Here is a 20,062-nt window from a genome sequence, read left to right on the forward strand (position 1 = left end):
GCCAATATTTCCCTAAAAACTTGAAGTAGATGGAGACAAATTCTGCTGATACTCAAATGGCCCCATATCAAACAGGTATGCAGGTGTGTGTTTTAAATGGTGTTAATGTACAATCATGATGGGAAATTTGCAGCCCAAACAAGATCAACCAGAAGCAACAACTTAAAAACTAGGTGGGGGTGGAGGCTAACCTCCGGGAGAAATTGGAGCAAGCACTTTGAACATTGTGGGCATTTTTCCATGGCTACTGGCATCATACCAGCTGCATCACCGAAGAAAGATTATGATAAATATACCAAGGCCACAAGAGTTATCCTATAAGCTCCCTGCGGTCTCCCAAAGCACCAAGTCTTTTCAGCTTCTATATCCAGCTTTCTTTTTTTAAAAAAAGACAAAAACGAAAGCATTGTTACCTTGCTGTTTTGGCAGGACAGTGAGCCAGGCAGACTGGTTGGCCTGCCCTATATAATTGGAGACCTTACATATATACTCCCCAGCATCCGCCTCGGTCACATTGAACAGAGCCAGCACTTCTGCATTGGAACTATTTATCCCCGAGTGCTGGAACAGACACAGGAGAACAATATAACGGCCAACCAGGAAGGTCTTAGTGCTGTCCATGGTCCCACCACCAACACACCGCAACAAAACAACCTCCATTACATCTCAACAGCGGCATTAAAGGGCTGTGGGTTTTGAAAGAACAAAATCAGTCCAGTGGCAGACAATGGAAAGCCCTGATGGAGAGAAGGGGAGGAGTGTGTGACTGACGGCTAACTGGACAGGTCGGGCGGGCCCCCAGGTTGGTCATCTTTTCCCAGTGCCTTTGATTCTCAGTACTGTTAGCTGGTGGGAACACCTCCTTGGCTGAGAGTTCTTAGTTGGGTCACGTATGGTTCTACTGGAATAATGTTCTCCTTAGGACATTCATTCTCTATGATCAACTGGACATGGGAGACGTGGTAGGCAAGGAGCTAGGAGCCAGCTGTACAGACTTAGCTGCCCCTGCCCTCAGCCTCCTGAAGAGCAAGCTAGATCTAAAAAAGAGGCAGATGCTATGAAAATGGGGCTTGCAAACAAGAAATAAGACAGCAAAGATATGTTCCTTGTTCAGCATGTCACTGGTGCAGAAACATGACCTAGAGTTTATTGTCTAAATCACCTGTGAATGGATTTCAAAGGTCAGGGTTTCTTTTCTTTTTTAAGGAAATCCAAATTGTTTCTAAAACATAGCTACTAAAATTGGATCCCAACATCCTATTCATAGAAAACAGCATCAGAGTAACAATCAACACTGGTACAATGCCTTGAGCCTACAAAGCTCTTCCCATCCGCTTTACCCCATTTATTCCTCACAACCACCGGGGTAGGGAGACAGTATCATAATCTCTACTTTTACAGATGTGCAGCTAAGCCTAAATGTCTGCGATCTCAGGGCTGATAAATAGCTGAACTAGTCTCTCTCCCAAGTTTAGTAGTTCTTCCCCTACTCCATAGCTCCCTTCAGAAATTTTACTAGCAAGCGTAATGATCTGTTAATTCCTTAACACACCCTCTGCTGGCTAGTCAAAAAAAGAGATCATCCTCTCTCAACTCCAATGGGAAATCAAACAACCTGTGGCCACACCCATGAAAGAGACCCCAGCTGTGGGTATCTTTAGATTCAGAAAGTCCTCACCTTGAGAACCTTGAGGTAGGGCAGCCCATCAGGCCCGTATTTACTGCCGTTCTTTTCCACGTGCTTGATCCACTGGATGTGGGGCTGGGCATCACTGTAAACCTTGCACACAAACTCCACGTCTCCTCCGACCACTGTGGAGGCATTTGCCGGCAGTCCGGCTTGGAGGATGGGCCGGTGAGGCGATCGCTCTGGTAGAGAGAGGGAAGAGAGGGGGAGCGGGGATGGGAGAAGGAGAGGCCAATAAATAAGTTGTGTTGTCCGGAGGCCTGTCAGTGAACTCATGCCAGAAAAGCCTCAAGCCTGCTGGCTGACGCCTTTGAAATAACACCGCAGCCCCATGAATAACAGAAATGGCTTCAAAGGAGACTGCTAGAGCACGACCCTTGTAAAAAGAACACTTACTCAGAAAAACAGAGAAAAGAACTTACTACGTCCCAAGTTGTTGGTTGTCCATAGCCACCTGATGAACAGGGGAAGAGATTTTACTTTGACAGTCTAAGTGACACACAGTATGGGAAGGGAAGCTTCTTCACTTACCCTATTTGAGATCATCTCAAAGGTTCACCTCAACCACAAGCTTAACATCACAGGCAAATGACAAGACTCACTTTACGGACACTCTGAATACCAAAAGTGGTTTCAACAGGCAAGTGTCTCCCAATACATTTTTTTCTTTTCTGAGACAGGGTCTCACTCCATTGCCCAGGCTGGAGTGCAGTGGCCTGATCACGGCCTCCCAGGCTCAGGTGATTTTCCAACCTCAGCCTCCTGAGTAGCTGGGACTACAGGTGCCCGCCATCATGCCCAGCTAATTTTCAAATTTTTTGTAGTGATGGGATTTCACCATGTTGCCCAGGCTGGTCTCAAACTCCTAAGCTCAAGCGATCCGCCCACCTCGACCTCTCAAATTGCTGGGATTACAGACATGAACCATTATACCTGGCTCCAATAGACTTCTAAGATGCTCCGAGAAGACTTCCAATCTTTGTCTTAAAAAGTAAACTAAAAGCTAAAGCCCAAAGTTATGAAGAGGCTTGATTAACAATGGGATTCATCTCTTTATTGTGGATTTTACTTCATTCATTCATTCTTTATTCACCCATTTGGCTCTTTGATGAATATCAGGTGTTACTCTGCCAGGTACCAAATGCACAAGTAGATGTTTCCAATATGGCACTGAAGGAAATGTAAGGAGACCAGTTTCCAGCTCCCGGCTTATGTTTTAGACTGCCCTAAAGGAGGGCATAGATGGTATCCCAAAATTACTTCCTAGCGTCACTTGTCTTGCCTCTCTTTCCCTCGAGAACATGTTCTCAACAAAGAACTGACCCTCTCATCTTATGCCTCCAAAGCTCTCCAGTTAAGAGGTGGTCCCTGCAGAACTTTTGTGGAAACAATCAAGCCCCGGTATGCTAGTAAACTATACATGAGCCTCCTCAAGTGTTCAGTAATACCCATAAAACGATGGGCTAAGGACTTAAATATGCTTTCTCCAAGAAGACATACAAATGGCCACTAGGTATGTGAAAAGTTTCTCAATGTCACCAATCATTAGGGAAATGCAAATCAAAACCACAAGGAGCTATCACATGACAATTGTCAGGATGGCTTAAAAAAAAAAAAAAAAAAAAAAAAAAAAAAAGGTCAGGAAGGAAAAAAAAAAAAAAAAAAAAAAAAAAGACAAGTATAGGCCGGGCGCAGTGGTTGACACCTGTAATCCCAGCACTTTGGGAGGCTAAGGCAGGTGGATCACAAGGTAAAGAGATTGAGACCATCCTGGCCAACATGGTGAAACCCCATCTCTACTAAAAATACAAAAAATTAGCCAGACATGGTGGCACATGCCTGTAATCCCAGCTACTTGGGAGGCTGAGACAGGAGAATCCCTTGAACCCAGGAGGAAGAGGTTGCGGTGAGCCGAGAATGTGCCATTGCACTCCAGCCTGGGCAACAAGAGCGAAACTCTGTCTCAGAAAAAAAAAAAAAAGACATGTGTTGGCAACGATGTGGAGAAACTGGAACACACTGCTGGTGGGAATAAAAAACGATGCAGCTACCATGGAAAACAATATGGAGGTTCCTCAAATAATTGAAAACAAAACTACCCTAAGACCCAGCAATCCTACTTCTCAGTATTTATCTGAAAGAACTGAAATCGGGATCTGCACTCCTGTATTCAATGCAGCACCATTAACAATATCCAAGAAATGAAATCAATCTATGTGTCTGCCAACAGATTAATTTTTACAATGTGGCTATATACATAGTAGAGTACTATTCAGCCATAAAAAGAAGGAAATGTTGTGATATGTGACAACATGAAAGCCATTATGCTAAATGAAATAGGACAGTCACAGAAAGACAGATACTGTATGACTCCACTGATATGAAGTATTGAAATTCACCCAATTCGTAAAATCAAAGAGTGGGGCAGTGGTTGCCAGGGGCTGGGACAGGGAAGGAAATGGTGAGTTGCAATCAAGGGGCATAAAGTTTCAGTCAAGCAAGATGAACAAGCTCAAGAGACCTCTGCACAACATCACTGTGTATATGGTACACTTAAAATTTAGTTGAAGACCAGACACAGTGGCTCATGCCTTTGAGCATAATCTCAGCACTTTGGAGGCTGAGGCAGGAGGACTGCTTGAGGCCAGGAGTGTGAGACCAGCCTGGGCAACATAGCAAGACTCCTACCTCTACAAATAATAAAAAGCTTAGCCAGGCATGGTGGAGCAGGTACTTGAGACTGAGGTGGGAAAATGGCTTGAGCTCAGGAGGTTGAGGCTGCAGTGATCGTTTCTCCACGATCTTGCCATTGCACTCCAGCCTGGGCAACAGAGTAAGACCCTGTCATAAAAAAGAAAGCAACTTGGTTGAGATGGTAGTTCTCATACTCAGCATTCTTGCAACAATAAAATAAAATAAAAAGAATTAAATAACAGACCACCAGACTGCTATGTGATATTGTCACACAAACTTACTGGAAACTTCCTACATAGTAGCTCTGCCAAAAGCCACACAAAACACAACCATTTGTCCATTCATGATACAACTCCATCCCGACAGCCTTGCACACACCAGCCTCCTCCCTCTCCTCCTCCCCTAGGTGTGGGTACCACTATTCTAACCTCCAGCGTTCAAAAACAATGAGGGAAATGAGGAAAACCCAGCCAGCTCAGCACACCAAGGATGTCTCTGCACTGTACCTGAGAATCCCCGTGCACTGGGCTGGAAACAGCCAATTACAGCGATAGATATCTACACCTTCCTGTATTGGGCCTTTCAGATTAAAACATCATTGAGTGGAATTTGTTGGACAAGAGCCAGACCATGTGCAAATTGATTTTACTGCATACGCCTGTTGCTGGCCTTTAAAAACATTGTTAAAAGAAAGAAAAAGTGCTAGTGGTTACCCTTAGCACATTTCATTCCAGAATCTCCCATCACTTTACAGACATCTATGTTTTCACATTAAAAAGATAAGGATATAGCAGCCGCAAAGAAATCATTCATTTGCCCCTATATTGCCCATGTAGGCTCAGCAAAGAACCAGAAGTTAAGACTTCTGGTGTTTGTGGGTAGAAAAATCTCAAAGCTGGGTCCCTTCAAACGTCATGTGAAACCCTTGCTCTCTGGCTCATCCACTGACCCAGGGATGGGCCCCAGCCAGCCTCCTGGTCAGGCCTGGCAGCCAGCTGGACACCCCGGGGACCTGTCCGCAGCGGGCAGCGACCGAGGTCTGGTTTAATCCCAACTGGCCTCATCCATGTGGGAAGGACAGAGTTAAGTCCACGCGCAAACACAAACACACTCTTCTTTCCTCACCAGGCCTCCTACCAATAGATTTCACAGCACGGGGGGAAGCTGTCCTCTGCGCTAGATCCTGCCAGCCAAGGTCACAAACGATGCTGCTACGCACCTAGCAAATAGTGAGAAGGTTTCCTCCTTCACATGGAAATGTAGACTTTAGGCATCCATTCATGCCCTGACGCTGTTTTCCTGTTTTGTACTTGCACACGCAGGTGTGTGTAGTGTGGGTGCGCTTTAAGATAAATATTTACAGGGGGCCTAAACATCTATTCTTAGAAACAAAGGTAATAAAATCTTAAATGTCATAAGCCAGATAGACTGAGTTTCAAACCAAGTCCTCTTTCTTAAACATACTTGTTTCCAATAAATCGTTTCACAAGCAAACATTGTGTATGCAGCACCAAATAATGATGCCCCGTGAACAATGAGCGCTTTCATACTGCCTGACATCTCTGGCCTGCGCCAGGCTTCGACAGGGAATTTAGTCACTGGGGCAACACTGGCAGAGCCCACTACAGAGCTGCAGTCTTGTTTTCCTTGTGGTCAAAGTGCCGCTGAGCTCCAGTTATTAAGTTATTCCAATGCTATCCCGACTATGTACACACACACACACACACACACACACACACACACACATACACACGCCCCAAGTTTGCAATGGTTTAATGTTATTGCATTAGCAAATTACAGCATACCAAATGTTACACGCTTGCAGTCTTGAATTCATCTTTTCAAATTTTCTCACCTTATACAAAATAACCTCTTAACCACTCCTACTCCCCCCTCCACCCTTTCTCACTTCTGGTAGAAAAACTGCAAGCAGGATTGCTCTGTAATAGAAACCTTACACTGTCTTCCAAAACTTATTACAGCTGCCTTCAGTATAAAATGAAACCTTAGAGAACGTTATTTAAAATGTTTTTAAAAAGTCAGTAGTTCTCATGTTTCGTTTCTCCACATCAGGCTTTGATTTCCTTTGCAACCTTATTCTCTGCCCTTAAACAAGTCGGAGACGGAGGCCTGGACGTCTTGGAAAAGGGCCCAGGACGCCAGCATCTGCCCAGCCCTGTGTTCCTCCTCTCGAACCCTTCAGCGATCCACCTCCTCTCGAAATCCATCGGAACCTTAGAAACAGTGAGCAGTAAGCGGATGGCAGCACCTGGACTCCCGTCCTAACTTCTGAAAAACCAGGGTGATGGCAGGGTGCAGACGGTGGATGAGGATACAGGCTGGGCACAGTGGGGCCCCCTTTGTGGCCTGGCCCAGTGGGCACCAGGGACAAAGGGGATGATGACCCCAAGAGCTCATGTGTTCTCCCCGGAGGAACCTCCTCAGTCCCTGGGCAAACCAAACGCCTCAAGTCTGCAACTTTTTTGCAACAAGCTGATATAACAAGAGAGCGAATTCCCTGATGAATTATCTCTGGGCGAGAGACTCAAGCCCAGTGATATCTTATCGCTTCTTTACGTGATAACAAAAATCACATCTTCTCCACCAGGAAGGATAGGAAGGATTTACAGTGTTAGGCAAGGTTCTCTTCTAGCACGTTTAATTCTCAGCTATCATATAAAACAGGTTTTCCTTTTTACAAAGAGAGATAAACACATGGACACTAGGCCGGCTGATGAGCAGCTCCCCTCTGTTTCTTTACTGCAATTTTAATTCTATAGGTATATGAAAAGACGTTCTGAGTTCAGCAGGCTGCAGATGCACAGTGCAGGGACCTGGACCAAGATGAGAGCCTTCAAGAGTGATGGGAAGGTGCCTGTGTGAATTCCAAATTAAGACGGAAGGGAAAGCAGTCCAAAGGGTGCGGCCACTGCTGCTGGGACCGTTGGCTGCACTGCTGGAATGAGGTTCCACCAAATAAACGCGTAGTAAACACGGGCTGAAGTGCTTTAAAAAATACATTTTCTCCCAGCGTTCTCTCACTCACTCTTGGTCTCGCCCCCTTTTTTCAAGTGTCTACTCTACTAGCGCAGAAAGCCCAGCTGCTAACAGTTTAAATATCAGGATGGGCTCTGTCAAGCCCTGCTCTGTAGCTGGGAGCCATGGCCCAACTAAAGATGGCAGCAGGAAAGCACAGCCTGCTTCATTCCAAGAGGTAGTTATTGAGGGGGAGACAGAGAGAAAATACCTGAGTGACAAAGAATAAATCTTTGTTAATTGACCATTGAAATTTTATAACATGCCAGTCCTCCTCTGGACATAGTAATCTGTTTGCTCATAAGAGATCTATAACTTTTGCTGTGACATAGCAAAGGCCATAAAAAATGTCCACAGAGCCAAGGGGCCTCACATCTACAGGCTCAGTAAACATGCATCCTGGGGATCAGAAGGAGAACCAGGCTCTTAAATTACACCTATAAATTAATCAAGCATAGAGTGGCTGGTTTCCCAGCTCGCATCAGTCTCCTAAGCATTTCTCCCCAAAAGTTAGGCAGTCCTTGCCACAAAGAACCATTTCAACGCCACCTCTCTCTGGCAGCCAAACACCAAGAGACTCACATCACACGGCGTTCCCAGTATCGATCTGGAAACAGCCAGTCTCCTGCTCTCAGGCCCCCATTCATTTAAGGAGTGTGGATAACCTTGCCTGCTCTGTCTTTAAATTAAAATCAAAATTTAATTACCCTTCCTCCAAAATGGCAGTCTCTTAGCAACTCCAAAGAGCTGAAAAGGGAAAGAACATTCTGCAATTTGGAGGACAAGTGAAAACAACTGAGAAATCTTATTTTCTAAAGCCTGCCTAGCTTTTTTCTAAAGAGTAGGCGGTGGTTGCTTTAGTTGCATAAAAACGCACTAAACCAGTTAGCATGAGGCATGGTTATTAGGAGGAGGAGGCCGATCAAAGCCCTCTGAAGTCTGAGGAGCCCAGAACTTGCTAAAGGCCTCGCGCTAATTACAATTAGTAGAATGAGTTCATTGCCTTGTCAAGACTCCACCTAATGCACTCAAGCCAGACAGGCTACATCTCGTTCGGTTCTGAGTTTTGTTTTGTTTTCCCAGAAACATGAAGCTTTCTTCAGCTTCTGAAGATCAGCACAAAAGGAGGTCAGAACTAAAAATGATCAGCAGAGAAATGGAAGGCTACGATGGCCAGGAAATTACACCTTCAGAAAGAGCCCAGGTGCCCACAGCCAGTATTTTGGCTTGTCACCTCCTAGAAGAGAGGAGTGGGCTGGGATACTGGGCACCCAGAGTCACCTGTGTTTCGTTTTGTTTTTTTTAAACACACACACACATATTTTTGTAGAAGGTCACTGGTTTGCTGTCTTTCTCCCGCGCAGGCTTGGCGCATGCTCCTTTTGTTCATTCCACTTCGCTGTCTGGTCACCCAGGTGTCCGCATCTTCTGTCTGGATATCTGACTCTCGGAAGTCTTACAGAATCCAGCTGGGGCTCCGGCTTCCTCTAAAACACACACATCTCTTTGCAGAGACAGTGAAGTCTGCGGAACAAGCTTGTTTGGGGGAAAATGAAGTGTCCTCCCTCCAGAACTGAAGTCACAGAGTGACTTATGGAGGCTGTACCCTGTGAAATGCTAGAAGCAAAACACCACTAATGCCTTTGTGCTTGCTCGATGAAGTGGAGAAGAGTGAAGTGCTGGCTGGGCTCGGGGCCTGGGAAGACCAAAGCAGGTGGAGGGAAAGTACCTTCCCTAATTAATGCAGCAGGCTGTATTATTTGGCTTGGGGTTGAGTGGCTTCTACCAGCTGGGTATCAATTTGGGGCTTCTTGGGCAAATTACAGGAGCAGGGCTGTGTGTTATTTATACCCAGAGTGTTTAAGGGACTCTGAGCTCTGTGCCTTCAAAAAGTTTCACCAGAACTGAAGACTCTGGCAACCAGAGAGTTATTATGCCAAATTGAGGTTGGAAATTGGTCTCCTTTTGCTAAAAGGAGTCACGGTTTGGGGATGAGGAAAAATTTCTGGAGCTGAACAATGGTGATGGCTACAGAATAAACTGAATGTACTTAATGTCCCTGAATTGTACATTCACAATTGGTTACAGTGGTATACTTCCTGTCATGTATGTTTTTTTTTAAAAGGAGACATAGCAAAAGTGACAATATCTCAGAGTGAACAAGATCAATTTCTAGGGTCATGGAAAACCCACCTTCTCAATCACCAAGGTAATATTGGCCTTGTCCAGTTTACTCAATGAGAGCTATTCTATCTCCTGACCCACACACACCAGGCAGGAGAGCCCTCCCTAGGTTGTGCTTGGGTTTTGACACTGATGTAAAACTCAGACGTCAGTCTCCCAGGCTCCCTCCTGAGGAGCTGAGGTAAACACAGCTGAGAGCATTCATGCCTGGGAGCCACATCAGAGCCTCAGCAGCCGCCACTTGCCATTGGGGGTACAACATCTTTCAGGAATGCAAGATTATCAGCTGGTGTCTGCATAGCTGGGTTTCCTTCAGGGGAAGAAAATGTTTCCTTCATGCTGGAAAAGTTTTTTCTTTAATGTCCGGGAATTAGTATACCCTCTTGTTACAAGGGGTGAACTCCCAATTGAGAGTATCTTCTCTCAAATGATTTGCAAAGAAGCTTAAAACCAAACCACAGGGGAGCCCCCCTCCGTCAAAGACAGAAACCACTCCAAGTAAGTAAAGCCCCTTAGCTTTAAAATGTTTGGCTGAAATCTATCAAAAATGATCCAGTTAACCAACCTTTACAAATTTGTCCTAGAAAAATATTCACACAGACGCCCAATAAATAACTGTGTACAAAGCTTGTCACTGTAGCATTTTTTTAAACTGAAAAACAAAAGATCTTCACAACCTAAATGATATTCATGACAAAAGAACAGACTCGCCACTAGTAAGAATGAAGGAGATTGAGATGTACCACTTATGGAAGAATGTCCATTGTAAAAATACTGGTAGGTTTCATCAGCTTTCACAATCTCAAAAGTCTTTCTTCTACAAAAGTCTAGAAAAATCTACCATGCTCATCTCCCACGTGCCTTGTTTTGCTCCTAGGGTGGTTTGAGTAGAAATAAAAGCTTTCAGCCCATCTGAGCAAACAAGAAATACCTCCCTTTGATAGAAATAACATGAGAGGCTGAATAATCAATCTCATTTGTTTTTTTGGAGATGAAACTCAGAAACTGAAAATAATCATGGTTCTAGATACTTCTAAGTACAACATGACCTAAAGAGAAGCTTCAAAACCATCACCCAGATCACAAAAGCCTTCAGTCCAAATGCCCCTGCTCTTCTCACCATCTAAGCCAGATGGGAAGCTTCAAGTCAGGCCCCAGCCGTGGCCCCTCCCTATAAACACTCAGGGACAGTCTCATATACAGAATAGTTTTGTTTCTTTAGTCCAAAATGTAAAATTTATTTATTTACTTACTTATTTTTTGAGATGGAGTCTCACTCTGTTGCCCAGGCTGGAGTGCAATGGCATGATCTCAGCTCACTGCAACCACTGCTTCCCAGGTTCAAGCAATTCTCCTGCTTTAGCCTCCAAAATAGCTGGGACTACAGGTGTGCACTACAACCCCTAGCTTTTTTTTTTTTATTTTTTTATTTTTTTTTATTTTTTGAGAAGGAGTCTCACTCTGCTGCCCAGGCCAGAGCTCAGTGGCACTATCTTGGCTTACTGCAACCTCTGCCTCCCAGGTTCAAGTGATTCTCCTGCCTCAGCCTCCCGAGTAGCTGGGATTACAGGTACACACCACCACACCCAGCTAATTTTTGTATTTTTAATAGAGACAGGGTTTTACCATGTTGGCCAGGCTTGTCTTAAACTCCTGATCACAAGTGATCCAGCTGCCTTGGCCTCTCAAAGTGCTGGGATTACAGGTGTGAGCCACCACACCTGGCCAAAATGTAAAATTTAAAGGACTAAGTCCTTTACCTTTCAGTTTCAGTCCAGAGGGTACACTAAACCAGTAAAATGAGAACTTCCTTTTTCTAATAGAGCACAATTTCCAAAAGCTCCTATTAGAATAATACCCAATGCTTGTTTCTCAAAAGACCACAATCTCCCTGATCTAGTGGGGCATATGTCTGGGGCACCATCTGACTGTAGATCTGCATTTGGGATGCACAGATTTGCGTATGCACAATATTTGGGATGGACAGACTTACTGCCAGCCTTGTTTAATGGAATCCCGTATTCCAGATGCTCTGAGAGAAAGAAGGTTCCATCAAGATCTAGAAATTTCCATCTCAATTTATGGTCTTTGACCTCAAAATGTGACAAAAGGAACTCGATGAGGACAAAGCCTTATGCCTAATTCAAGTGACTGTCACCCTCTCGGCAATGTACAGGCTGCATGGGCATACCACATGCTTCACAGGTAGAGAATTAACCACTGCAACTCAGCAAATACAGAAATTCCCAGCGAGATTGCTCTCTGCTCTATTTTCTCCCTCCAAGCCAAAGCAATGGGGTTTCCATTGCCTCATCTGTCTCTTCTTAGAAGAGGAAACAGAACAACCCACACACAGCAACACCGACACCCTCAGCCATCTCTTCCCCACAGGCACCCATATTTGACCGACTATTCTGAAAGATGCACAGTGGCCGGCTGAAGCCACCCTTCCAAATCAAACCTGCTCTCTACGTAGGGAGCACATCCTACCTGCAGGTACAACCCTACAGAATCCTACCTTCTCCTTGACTGTGAAAACAAACCAAGCACGAAGACCATGAATACAACAGCAGGGTCTCCTTAGGGAGAGGGAATCCATGAAAGCAAACTAACAGACACATCTTTTAAAGGGGGAAGAACACATAGCACTCCACACTTACATCTTAACAAGAGTTGGCAGGCCAGGCTCAGTGGCTCATTCCTGTAATCCCAGCACTTTGGGAGGCCTAGGTGGGCAGATCACCTGAGGTCAGGAGTTTGAGACCAGCCTAGGCAACATGGTGAAACCCTGTCTCTACTAAAATACAAAAATTAGCTGGGCCTAGTAATGTGCACCTGCAATCCCCGCTACTCAGGAGGCTGAGGCAGGAGAATCACTTGAACACAGGAGGCGAAGGTTGCAGTGAGCCGAGATCACACTACTGCCCTCCATTATGGGCAACAGAGCAAGACTCTGTCTCATAAAACTTCCCAACTGAGGTCTTTTGGTTTATAAAGGCAGCCGTTGACAAAGCTGTATGAGTAAGTTAGTTTACGGAGAAACTCTGATTTCTTGCTTTGGAATTTGAAATGTTAAGAATCACAAAACTCCAAATATAAGTAACTCATTAAGCTGTTTTTGGATTATTTCAATTCAGCACATGCTGCTAGAAACCTCGCTAAGTTCCGGCACACAACTGCACACTCTTACTGTCATCAATAAATTGACATTTCATAGCAAGTTTACTTCCCAAGGTCTGACAAAAGCAGCTTTCTCTCTGCCCCATCCTCACCTGAATCTCCAGGTAACCTCTTCTTACATAAAACTGTAAAGTATTAACTTGATCGTAACACTTCTACATCCTCTGTGCCCACATCATAAAAGCAATGCCAAGATTAAACACCAGACCAAATATTAGCCCTCTCTTCAGCCACCTCACCCAGGCCCCCTACAAGAATCGAAAACAATCAATAAGACTTCCTTCCTCAATGGTGGAGCAAAGGACAATGGGTGGCTTGCAGAGAACGTGACAAAAAAGCTGACACCACAGAGTTCTACCATGCCCCATTCATGCTGGCGTGTGCCTGCTCCCATCCCAGGGAGCTGGCGCCCACAGAATACCACCTGCTCCCAAAGGCTTCCTGCTGGAGTCAGTTCTGCGGGAAAGTCTGTATTTGCCATTCAGTACATTAGGAGTGATCTAGCTGCCACTAACCAGCCTTTGCCCCCCAGAATCCCTGTTGTGAAACCGGAATGACAAGCTGCTTTGTAGCAATCAAAAGCTCATTAAACAGTAGCTACCAAAGGAAGTTTTGAAATCTCTGTCCTGGAGGAAAGGACGGGACTGACCGCTCCTTTCATCAGGATGGGCTCAGGGTGCACGGCTGTGTCTGGAGATGCAAAAGTAAGTATGAAACCACCGAATAACGGCGACTACCAGCCACATGGTACTATTATCTAAAAGTGCTGCCTCTCCCACCTCCTCCACTCCATAATGCTAGAAGGAAAAAGTGGGTCATCACCCCCATTTTGCAGGCAAGGAAACCGAGGCTCAGAGGTTCTGTGCCTTTTCCATGGCCATAGAGTTAGCAAGGATGGAAACAGAACTTGACACCCCTCTCCATGTAATTCCCAGCTGAACCTCCAGAGAGGGCATCTGACACACAGTGGAGACCCTTGGGGTTGTCTGTGACAGCGACAGTTTATAAGAAAAGGATGAGATGGCTGCTGGGGACATAAAAGCAACAAAAGGGAAGGTGCCTCCTCCTCAACCCCACTCCAGTTCTGTGACCACCCTGTTAACTAAACAAGCCCACTTAGAAAGCAGTCGCTGTGACCCGGGACCTGGCACGCCACCCCAATCCCTTCTCAATAGAGGGGCTTTCTGCCTCCCTCTGGTGAGATTTCGCAACTCTAGAGGTGGCATGCAGAGCCCGTCAGGGTAGGACACCAAGTCTTACACTCAGAGCAAGACAGGAAAAGAATTCGTTGGCAGCAAAATCATGTGTATGAAAAATCACATGAGGCCTGGCCAGGAAGGCTCTCAGTCAAGAGGCATCACGTTCAGAACCCCACAGGGCTCTAGGGAGCCGAGACCTTGTGCCAGGAACAGGTACAAGTGTGACAACCTAAAAAGCAATGGCCAGGCTTTCAGTGCACCAGTGTCTCTGCACATGCAGAATCCCATCGTTTAAATGATGCCGCCACAGCCCCTCCTCATCATACACAGAAACAAAAGCTCCGTCCAGAAGCCACAGTGTGATGGAAACCAGGACTGAGATGCAGCCTTCCATCAGGAGCAGGCAAGCGGGAATGATCGAATCCTGGCAGCTTCAGTAATGAATTAACCAGTTAATTAATTAACTAGGCCACCACTTCTTCATTTACTTAGCCACTACTTTGTTCCAAACCCAGGAGAGGGTCCAAACTTCACACTCCAGCTGTGGTCTGAGGGACTCCACCGTGCCTCCGTCCCCTGGCCCCGGCTCAGCTATCACACTGGAGCCTTTGTCTTCCTAGGACAGAGGCTGCCCAAGCAGTCCACAGTTTAAGCCATTCCTCCTTCTCCCATTGGGAACGGGTTGCCAAAAGCTCCCAAAAGCTCCATTCCAGGTGTCAACTCCACATTCGAGCTTATCAGTCAGTGTTTGGAATAAAAGACGCTTCATTCTTGAACACACACCTGGGGGGACTTTGCTCTGGTGTGGATTCCTTCGCGCTTTCGGGCTGTGTCCCATCATGTCTGGGGCTGAGTTACAACAGATTTATGTCAAGGGCTAGTTGACAGTGCCATCCTGATCTGCCGCCAGCATGTCAGGGCTGGTAGTGATGCCTGACCCATCCAGAAGTGACATGCCCGCAACCATCCTCTGAGATTCTGCCTGCTGCTTACAGCTTTCATTTGAGGGGATGGGGACAGGCAGAGGGAACAAATTTCTGGAAAGTTAAATTGATAATGGCCGGGCGCAGTGGCTCATGCCTGTAATCTCAGCACTTTGGGAGGCTGAGGCAGGCAGATCACTTCAGGCCAGGAATTTGAGACCAGCATGGCTAACATAGTGAAACCCCATCTCTACTAAAAACTACAAAAATTAGGCCGGACACGGTGGCTCACACGTGTAATCTCAGCACTTTGGGAGGCCAAGGCGGGAGGGTCACCTGAGGTCGGGAGTTCAAGACCAGCCCGACCAACATGGAGAAACCCCATCTCTACTAAAAACACAAAATTAGCTGGACATGGTGGTGCATGCCTATAATCCCAGCTACTCGGGAAGCTGAGGCAGGAGAATTACTTGAACCTCGGAAGTGGAGATTTCAATGAGCCAAGGTCATGCCACTGCACTCCACCCTGGGCAACAGAGCAAGACTCTGCCTCAAAAAAAAAAGGGGAGTGGGGGGAGACAGAGAAGACACATCTGGCCTTGGCAAAATCAGAGACACCATTTCCACCTCCACTGTACTTCGTCCCCCAAAATATCAAATGCCATTCAAAAAGCTTGATGGACCTGAAGGTTTCTGGAAATGCAGAACTGGAATGCTCAGAAGAAGCAAGAGTTCATAATTCAAAGCCAAATCGTCTACATGAGTGAGGAAGAGCATCCAGTCTTTTAAGGACTCCCACATTTCTCCTGCACATTCCGTCTTCTGCAGCAATAAGCCAAAAGCAGGGTGGGGTGACAGCAGGACCTTCTTAGAGCTGGGCTGCGGTAGTCACTACTGAAACACGCCACGGTGAACATCAAATGAAGAAGTCAGCCTAGAGAGCAAAGAGCATTCATACGGGTAGGAGTGGAGAACACCCGGATGGAGGCCCCAGCTCCAGAATGCCTGTTCCAAGCCCTTACTTAGCAAATCACTTATTTCAGCTGAACCTGAACTTCCTCTACTGTAAAGTGGGGGGGAGGGGGATGTAAAGAGGCCAACTCCATGAACTTCAAGTCCTTAAACTCCACAACCCTCTCCTGCAATTCCAACGCAAAATCGGTCTCAGGGTGGCCTTAATGACAGCATTAATCAAAGATGGAAACCTCAGCAGGAAATGTCAATGTCAGCCTCTGGCCACTTCTCTCAGTCCCAAAGTGGCTTTATTATTTCTTTCTTTCTTTTCTTTTTCCTTTCTTTTTTTTTTTAAGATGGCTGCCGAGGCTGGAGTACAGCAGCATGATCTCGGCTCACTGCAACCTTCAACTCCCAGATTCAAATGATTCTCCTGCCTCAGCCTCCAGAATAGCTGGGATTACAGGTATCTACCACCATGTCTGGCTAATTTTTGTATTTTTAGTAGAAACGAGGTTTTACCATGTTGGCCAGGCCAGTCTCTAACTCCTGACCTCAGGTGATCTGCCTGCCTTGGCCTCCCCAAAGTGCTGGGTTACAGGCATGAGCCACCACACCCGGCCCCAAAATGGCATTCTGTTTGTTTAATAAGACTTCTGATTGAGACTAATAAAAGCTATTAAAGATCCCTTCTAACCCTCAAAAGAATCCTGGTTTGGAAGGGAGGAAACCAGCATTTGTTGCGAGCCACCTATATGCCAATTTGATGTTTTCATCTGCTAACCCAACTGATGCCACACAACCAATGTAGTGAGTTGAAGGGTGACCTTCAAGAAGGTAAGTCCGTGTCCTAAGCCCTGGAAACTAGAAACGTGCCCTTATATGAAGAAAAAGGTCTTTGAAAATGTCAATAAGTCAAAAATATCAAGGTTAGCTCATCTTGGATTTAGGATGGGCCCTAAATCTAGTAACAGGTGTCCTCACAAGAGGAAGACAGGAGATTCTGAGATACACAAAGAGAAAATGACTGTGTGAAGATGGAGACAGAGGCTGGAGTGGCAACTACAAGCCGAAGACAGCTACCAGAAGCTGGGGAGGGGCGTGGAGCCTTCCAACACCTTAATTTTGGCTTTTTAGGCTTCCTGCCTGTAAGAAAATAGATTTATTTGGTTTTAAGCCAACTAGTTTATTGTAATTTGTTAAGGCCGCCCTAGAAAACCTAATACAACCATCAAAGGAATGAGGTAAGTATCGTCATTTCGATTTTACTGATAATAAAACAGGGCCTCAAAAAAGCTACATAATTTGTCCCCATTCACTAGGGGCCCCAGGTGTGGCCACTGACAAACCTGCTATTTGTTCCACGGCACAAGTGTTTTTACTCTAACATTCGTGAGTGCCAGCGCCTTCACTTCCAGACACAGGAAGTGAAATGAGTCACCGCAACGCTACAGCTTCACGGTGGCAGGCCCCCGGTCAGAACGCAGGGCTCCGGTACCACTCAACAACGAACGACGGTGAGGACCCGCCACCTCCCGGAGCCAGCTATCTTAGGGGAGCCCATTTTGTTATTGCCACAATTACCAAAATGTGGAGTGTCACACTAATTTTCCCTTGCAGTAAATAGTTGAAAAGTAATGGTGTCAATTTTAATGAGGATCAAGCCAGGCTCCTAAAAGGGCTCCCAGAAATGAAAGCATTTCCCTTACACACAACAATGGCTTGCTGTTTAATTCCAGAACACAAGAATGTCACTTGAATTACACGGCTTTTACATTAAAGTGCTTATGGGAATGCCTTTCCAAGGAAGAATTTCAGTCAAAAGATCTCACCCATCTTGATGCTTCATAATATCTGAACCACAATCTATGTAACATAGCAACAAAAATAAAACCCCAAAGAATGTGGGCAAGAACAGGACTTCGCCTTCACTGAGAAAGGGTTTCTGATTTTCTGTGAAACAGAGAGGTGGCTGTAAAGCTGCTATCACACAGCAATGGATCACATTTGGGCCTGTGGGCTACCAGAAATTCATTGCTTAAGACTGAATCCTTTTTGTTTCTACTTGCTGAGATGTTCAGAACGATTGCCAACCCTGTACGTCTACATGTGCCTCTTTAGCTGACTCAATTCTCATTTTATTAGTGCTTCGCAAAGCAATTACTAGGGTTTTGAGCAGAGATGAGAGTATTTCACACTTCCATCTTTACTGAAAATGTCTTATACTCCACTGACTTTTGGCTTCTATTTATAAAGAAGGTTCAAGGCTTGGAAAATTATTGGAGTTGAGCTTTAATGGATATTCCCAACCAGCATTGTGTCATTATTGGCCCGTGTTTAGCTGGGCGATCTCCCAATTTTGTGACATAATCAGGCTTCTCTCTGCATTACTCCATACACTCCACGCTCCCTCTGCATTACACCACTGAATCATACGGTCTTTTCAACAAGACTGATTGCCAGGGGATTAACATTAGACAGCACAATTCCATTATTCAGCAGCCCAATTCAAATCCCAACCCTAAACTCTAAGAGAGATTTCAGGCCTTCACAGGGATGAGCTGCCAGAACGCTCAAAGAGGAGGTGGGGTGAGGGGCTTTTCAATGTTTTACATAACAACTCAACCTATAACTTGCTGTAAGCAAGAGCCCGGACCGGAGTGGCCGCAATCTGACTCTGAGATGCCTGGAATGGCCCCAGCCCAGCTAAATGAATGATTTGTAGACCTAAGCAAAGCTATGATCCCAAAAGACTGCTATAGCTCAATTATATTTACCATAATAAATTACTTAATTTCAAAATTAGGTTTTTAGAACTTTTAGTCCAAAATCTAACTCTCTTTCCCTAAATAGAAATAGTTTTATGTCACATTCAGTATACACGAGGACTCAGGTAAATGCCAAGTCATTTGCTCTTTGATCAATGGATTTATATCAATGCCAAGTAAATGTTAACCATTTTCTTCTCATATTTGAGTGTCACTTCTCTTTTTGTTTCCTTTGTGAAATGTCTGAACATAGTAATTCTCACTAAGAAGCATGCCACAAATATCTCTATGGGGAAAGAGAACTCTAAAACTCACTCTTTTATGAATATCTATAGGATCAACATTCTTCAAGGACCTATCAAATTTCGCATGAAGGCTTCTGAAGAACAGAACTCAAATCTTCAAATAAACACTTTTTTCCCTGAATGCTTCTATGCAAATGGAAGTAAAGACTATACCATGCTTTCTAAGGCAGAGTGTCTTGTAGATCTAATTCCACTTAACTTGACAGAAAATCAAAATAATTTTACTTTTCAGTTAATCTACAGTTTTAATTAACCAAATCTTTGCAATTTGGTTAATCAAGCTTTTGGATTACTTTTTAATGGCTTCTTGGGCAATTCCAATATCTATAGGGTCTCCCTCTTCAAAGATATTTTATGGAAGGAGACCCACATGTGAGATGACACTAGGGACACACACACAGGCAATGATGTAGGAGACACTTTGTTTACAGAGGCACAGTGGGTGGTGTGGGCTTGCAGAATTACCAACAGTCACCTTACAGCAAAGCGTGAGTGTGCACTGAGCTGAGTCTGTAGCAGAAGTCAGCGACCTGTATTTAGGGGAGGGCAAACCAAAAGAAAGGGCTCAAGGTGGTAGGGTGGAAGTCATGGCACATGTCAGGATGGAGATGGCCCCTACAGGTAAGGAATCTTACCCTGCCATCCCGCAATAATGAAATATGCCTTGGGTATAGTTCCATATGTTAGCAATCCTCCAAGACAGAGAAACAGCCTTTATTCATTAGTTACAACAAAGCCCCATCATCTCAGGCAAAACTTGGGAAGAAATTGGAGTTTCCAAGGCAACAGGCTAGGTGGTCTTCAATGTTTAATTAAAATGGCCTACTTATCTGCGCACTGTGACAAAAATGTATTTATAAGCCCATATACATGGTTCCCTTTGCACAGAGGAAATAGCTACCAGGATAAGACACTGAACTGGTACCGTCTAATGACTTTCTTGTGATGGAAATAAAGGGCCCTCAACATTCACGTTTTTCCAGCCAGCTATGGGGTCAGTCCTTAGATCTTTCCCTTTACTCCTCAGCTGGCCTTCTACAGCTGCCCTGTGGATGCTTCTCTTTTAAAACCAAAGGTCTCCTACAGCACATCTGTACCCTTTTCGCCTGCCCAGTTTACATTTTCAGAGGAA

The 20,062-nt window shown here is 45.2% G+C and overlaps 1 protein-coding gene across 1 annotated transcript in view; it reads right to left on the reverse strand.

Moving 5' to 3' along the window:
• Window positions 1–20,062, reverse strand: part of FGFR2 (fibroblast growth factor receptor 2) — a 116,499-nt gene that overhangs the window by 39,514 nt on the left and 56,923 nt on the right. The window contains exon 7 of the mRNA XM_017508566.2: window positions 1,679–1,869. Within this exon, the coding sequence (XP_017364055.1) occupies window positions 1,679–1,869 (191 nt within the window). The remainder of the gene's footprint in view (window positions 1–1,678; window positions 1,870–20,062) is intronic.

The sequence above is a fragment of the Cebus imitator genome, unplaced genomic scaffold, assembly GCF_001604975.1.
Source record: "Cebus imitator isolate Cc_AM_T3 unplaced genomic scaffold, Cebus_imitator-1.0 Scaffold396, whole genome shotgun sequence".
NCBI classification, from domain to species: Eukaryota; Metazoa; Chordata; class Mammalia; order Primates; family Cebidae; genus Cebus; species Cebus imitator.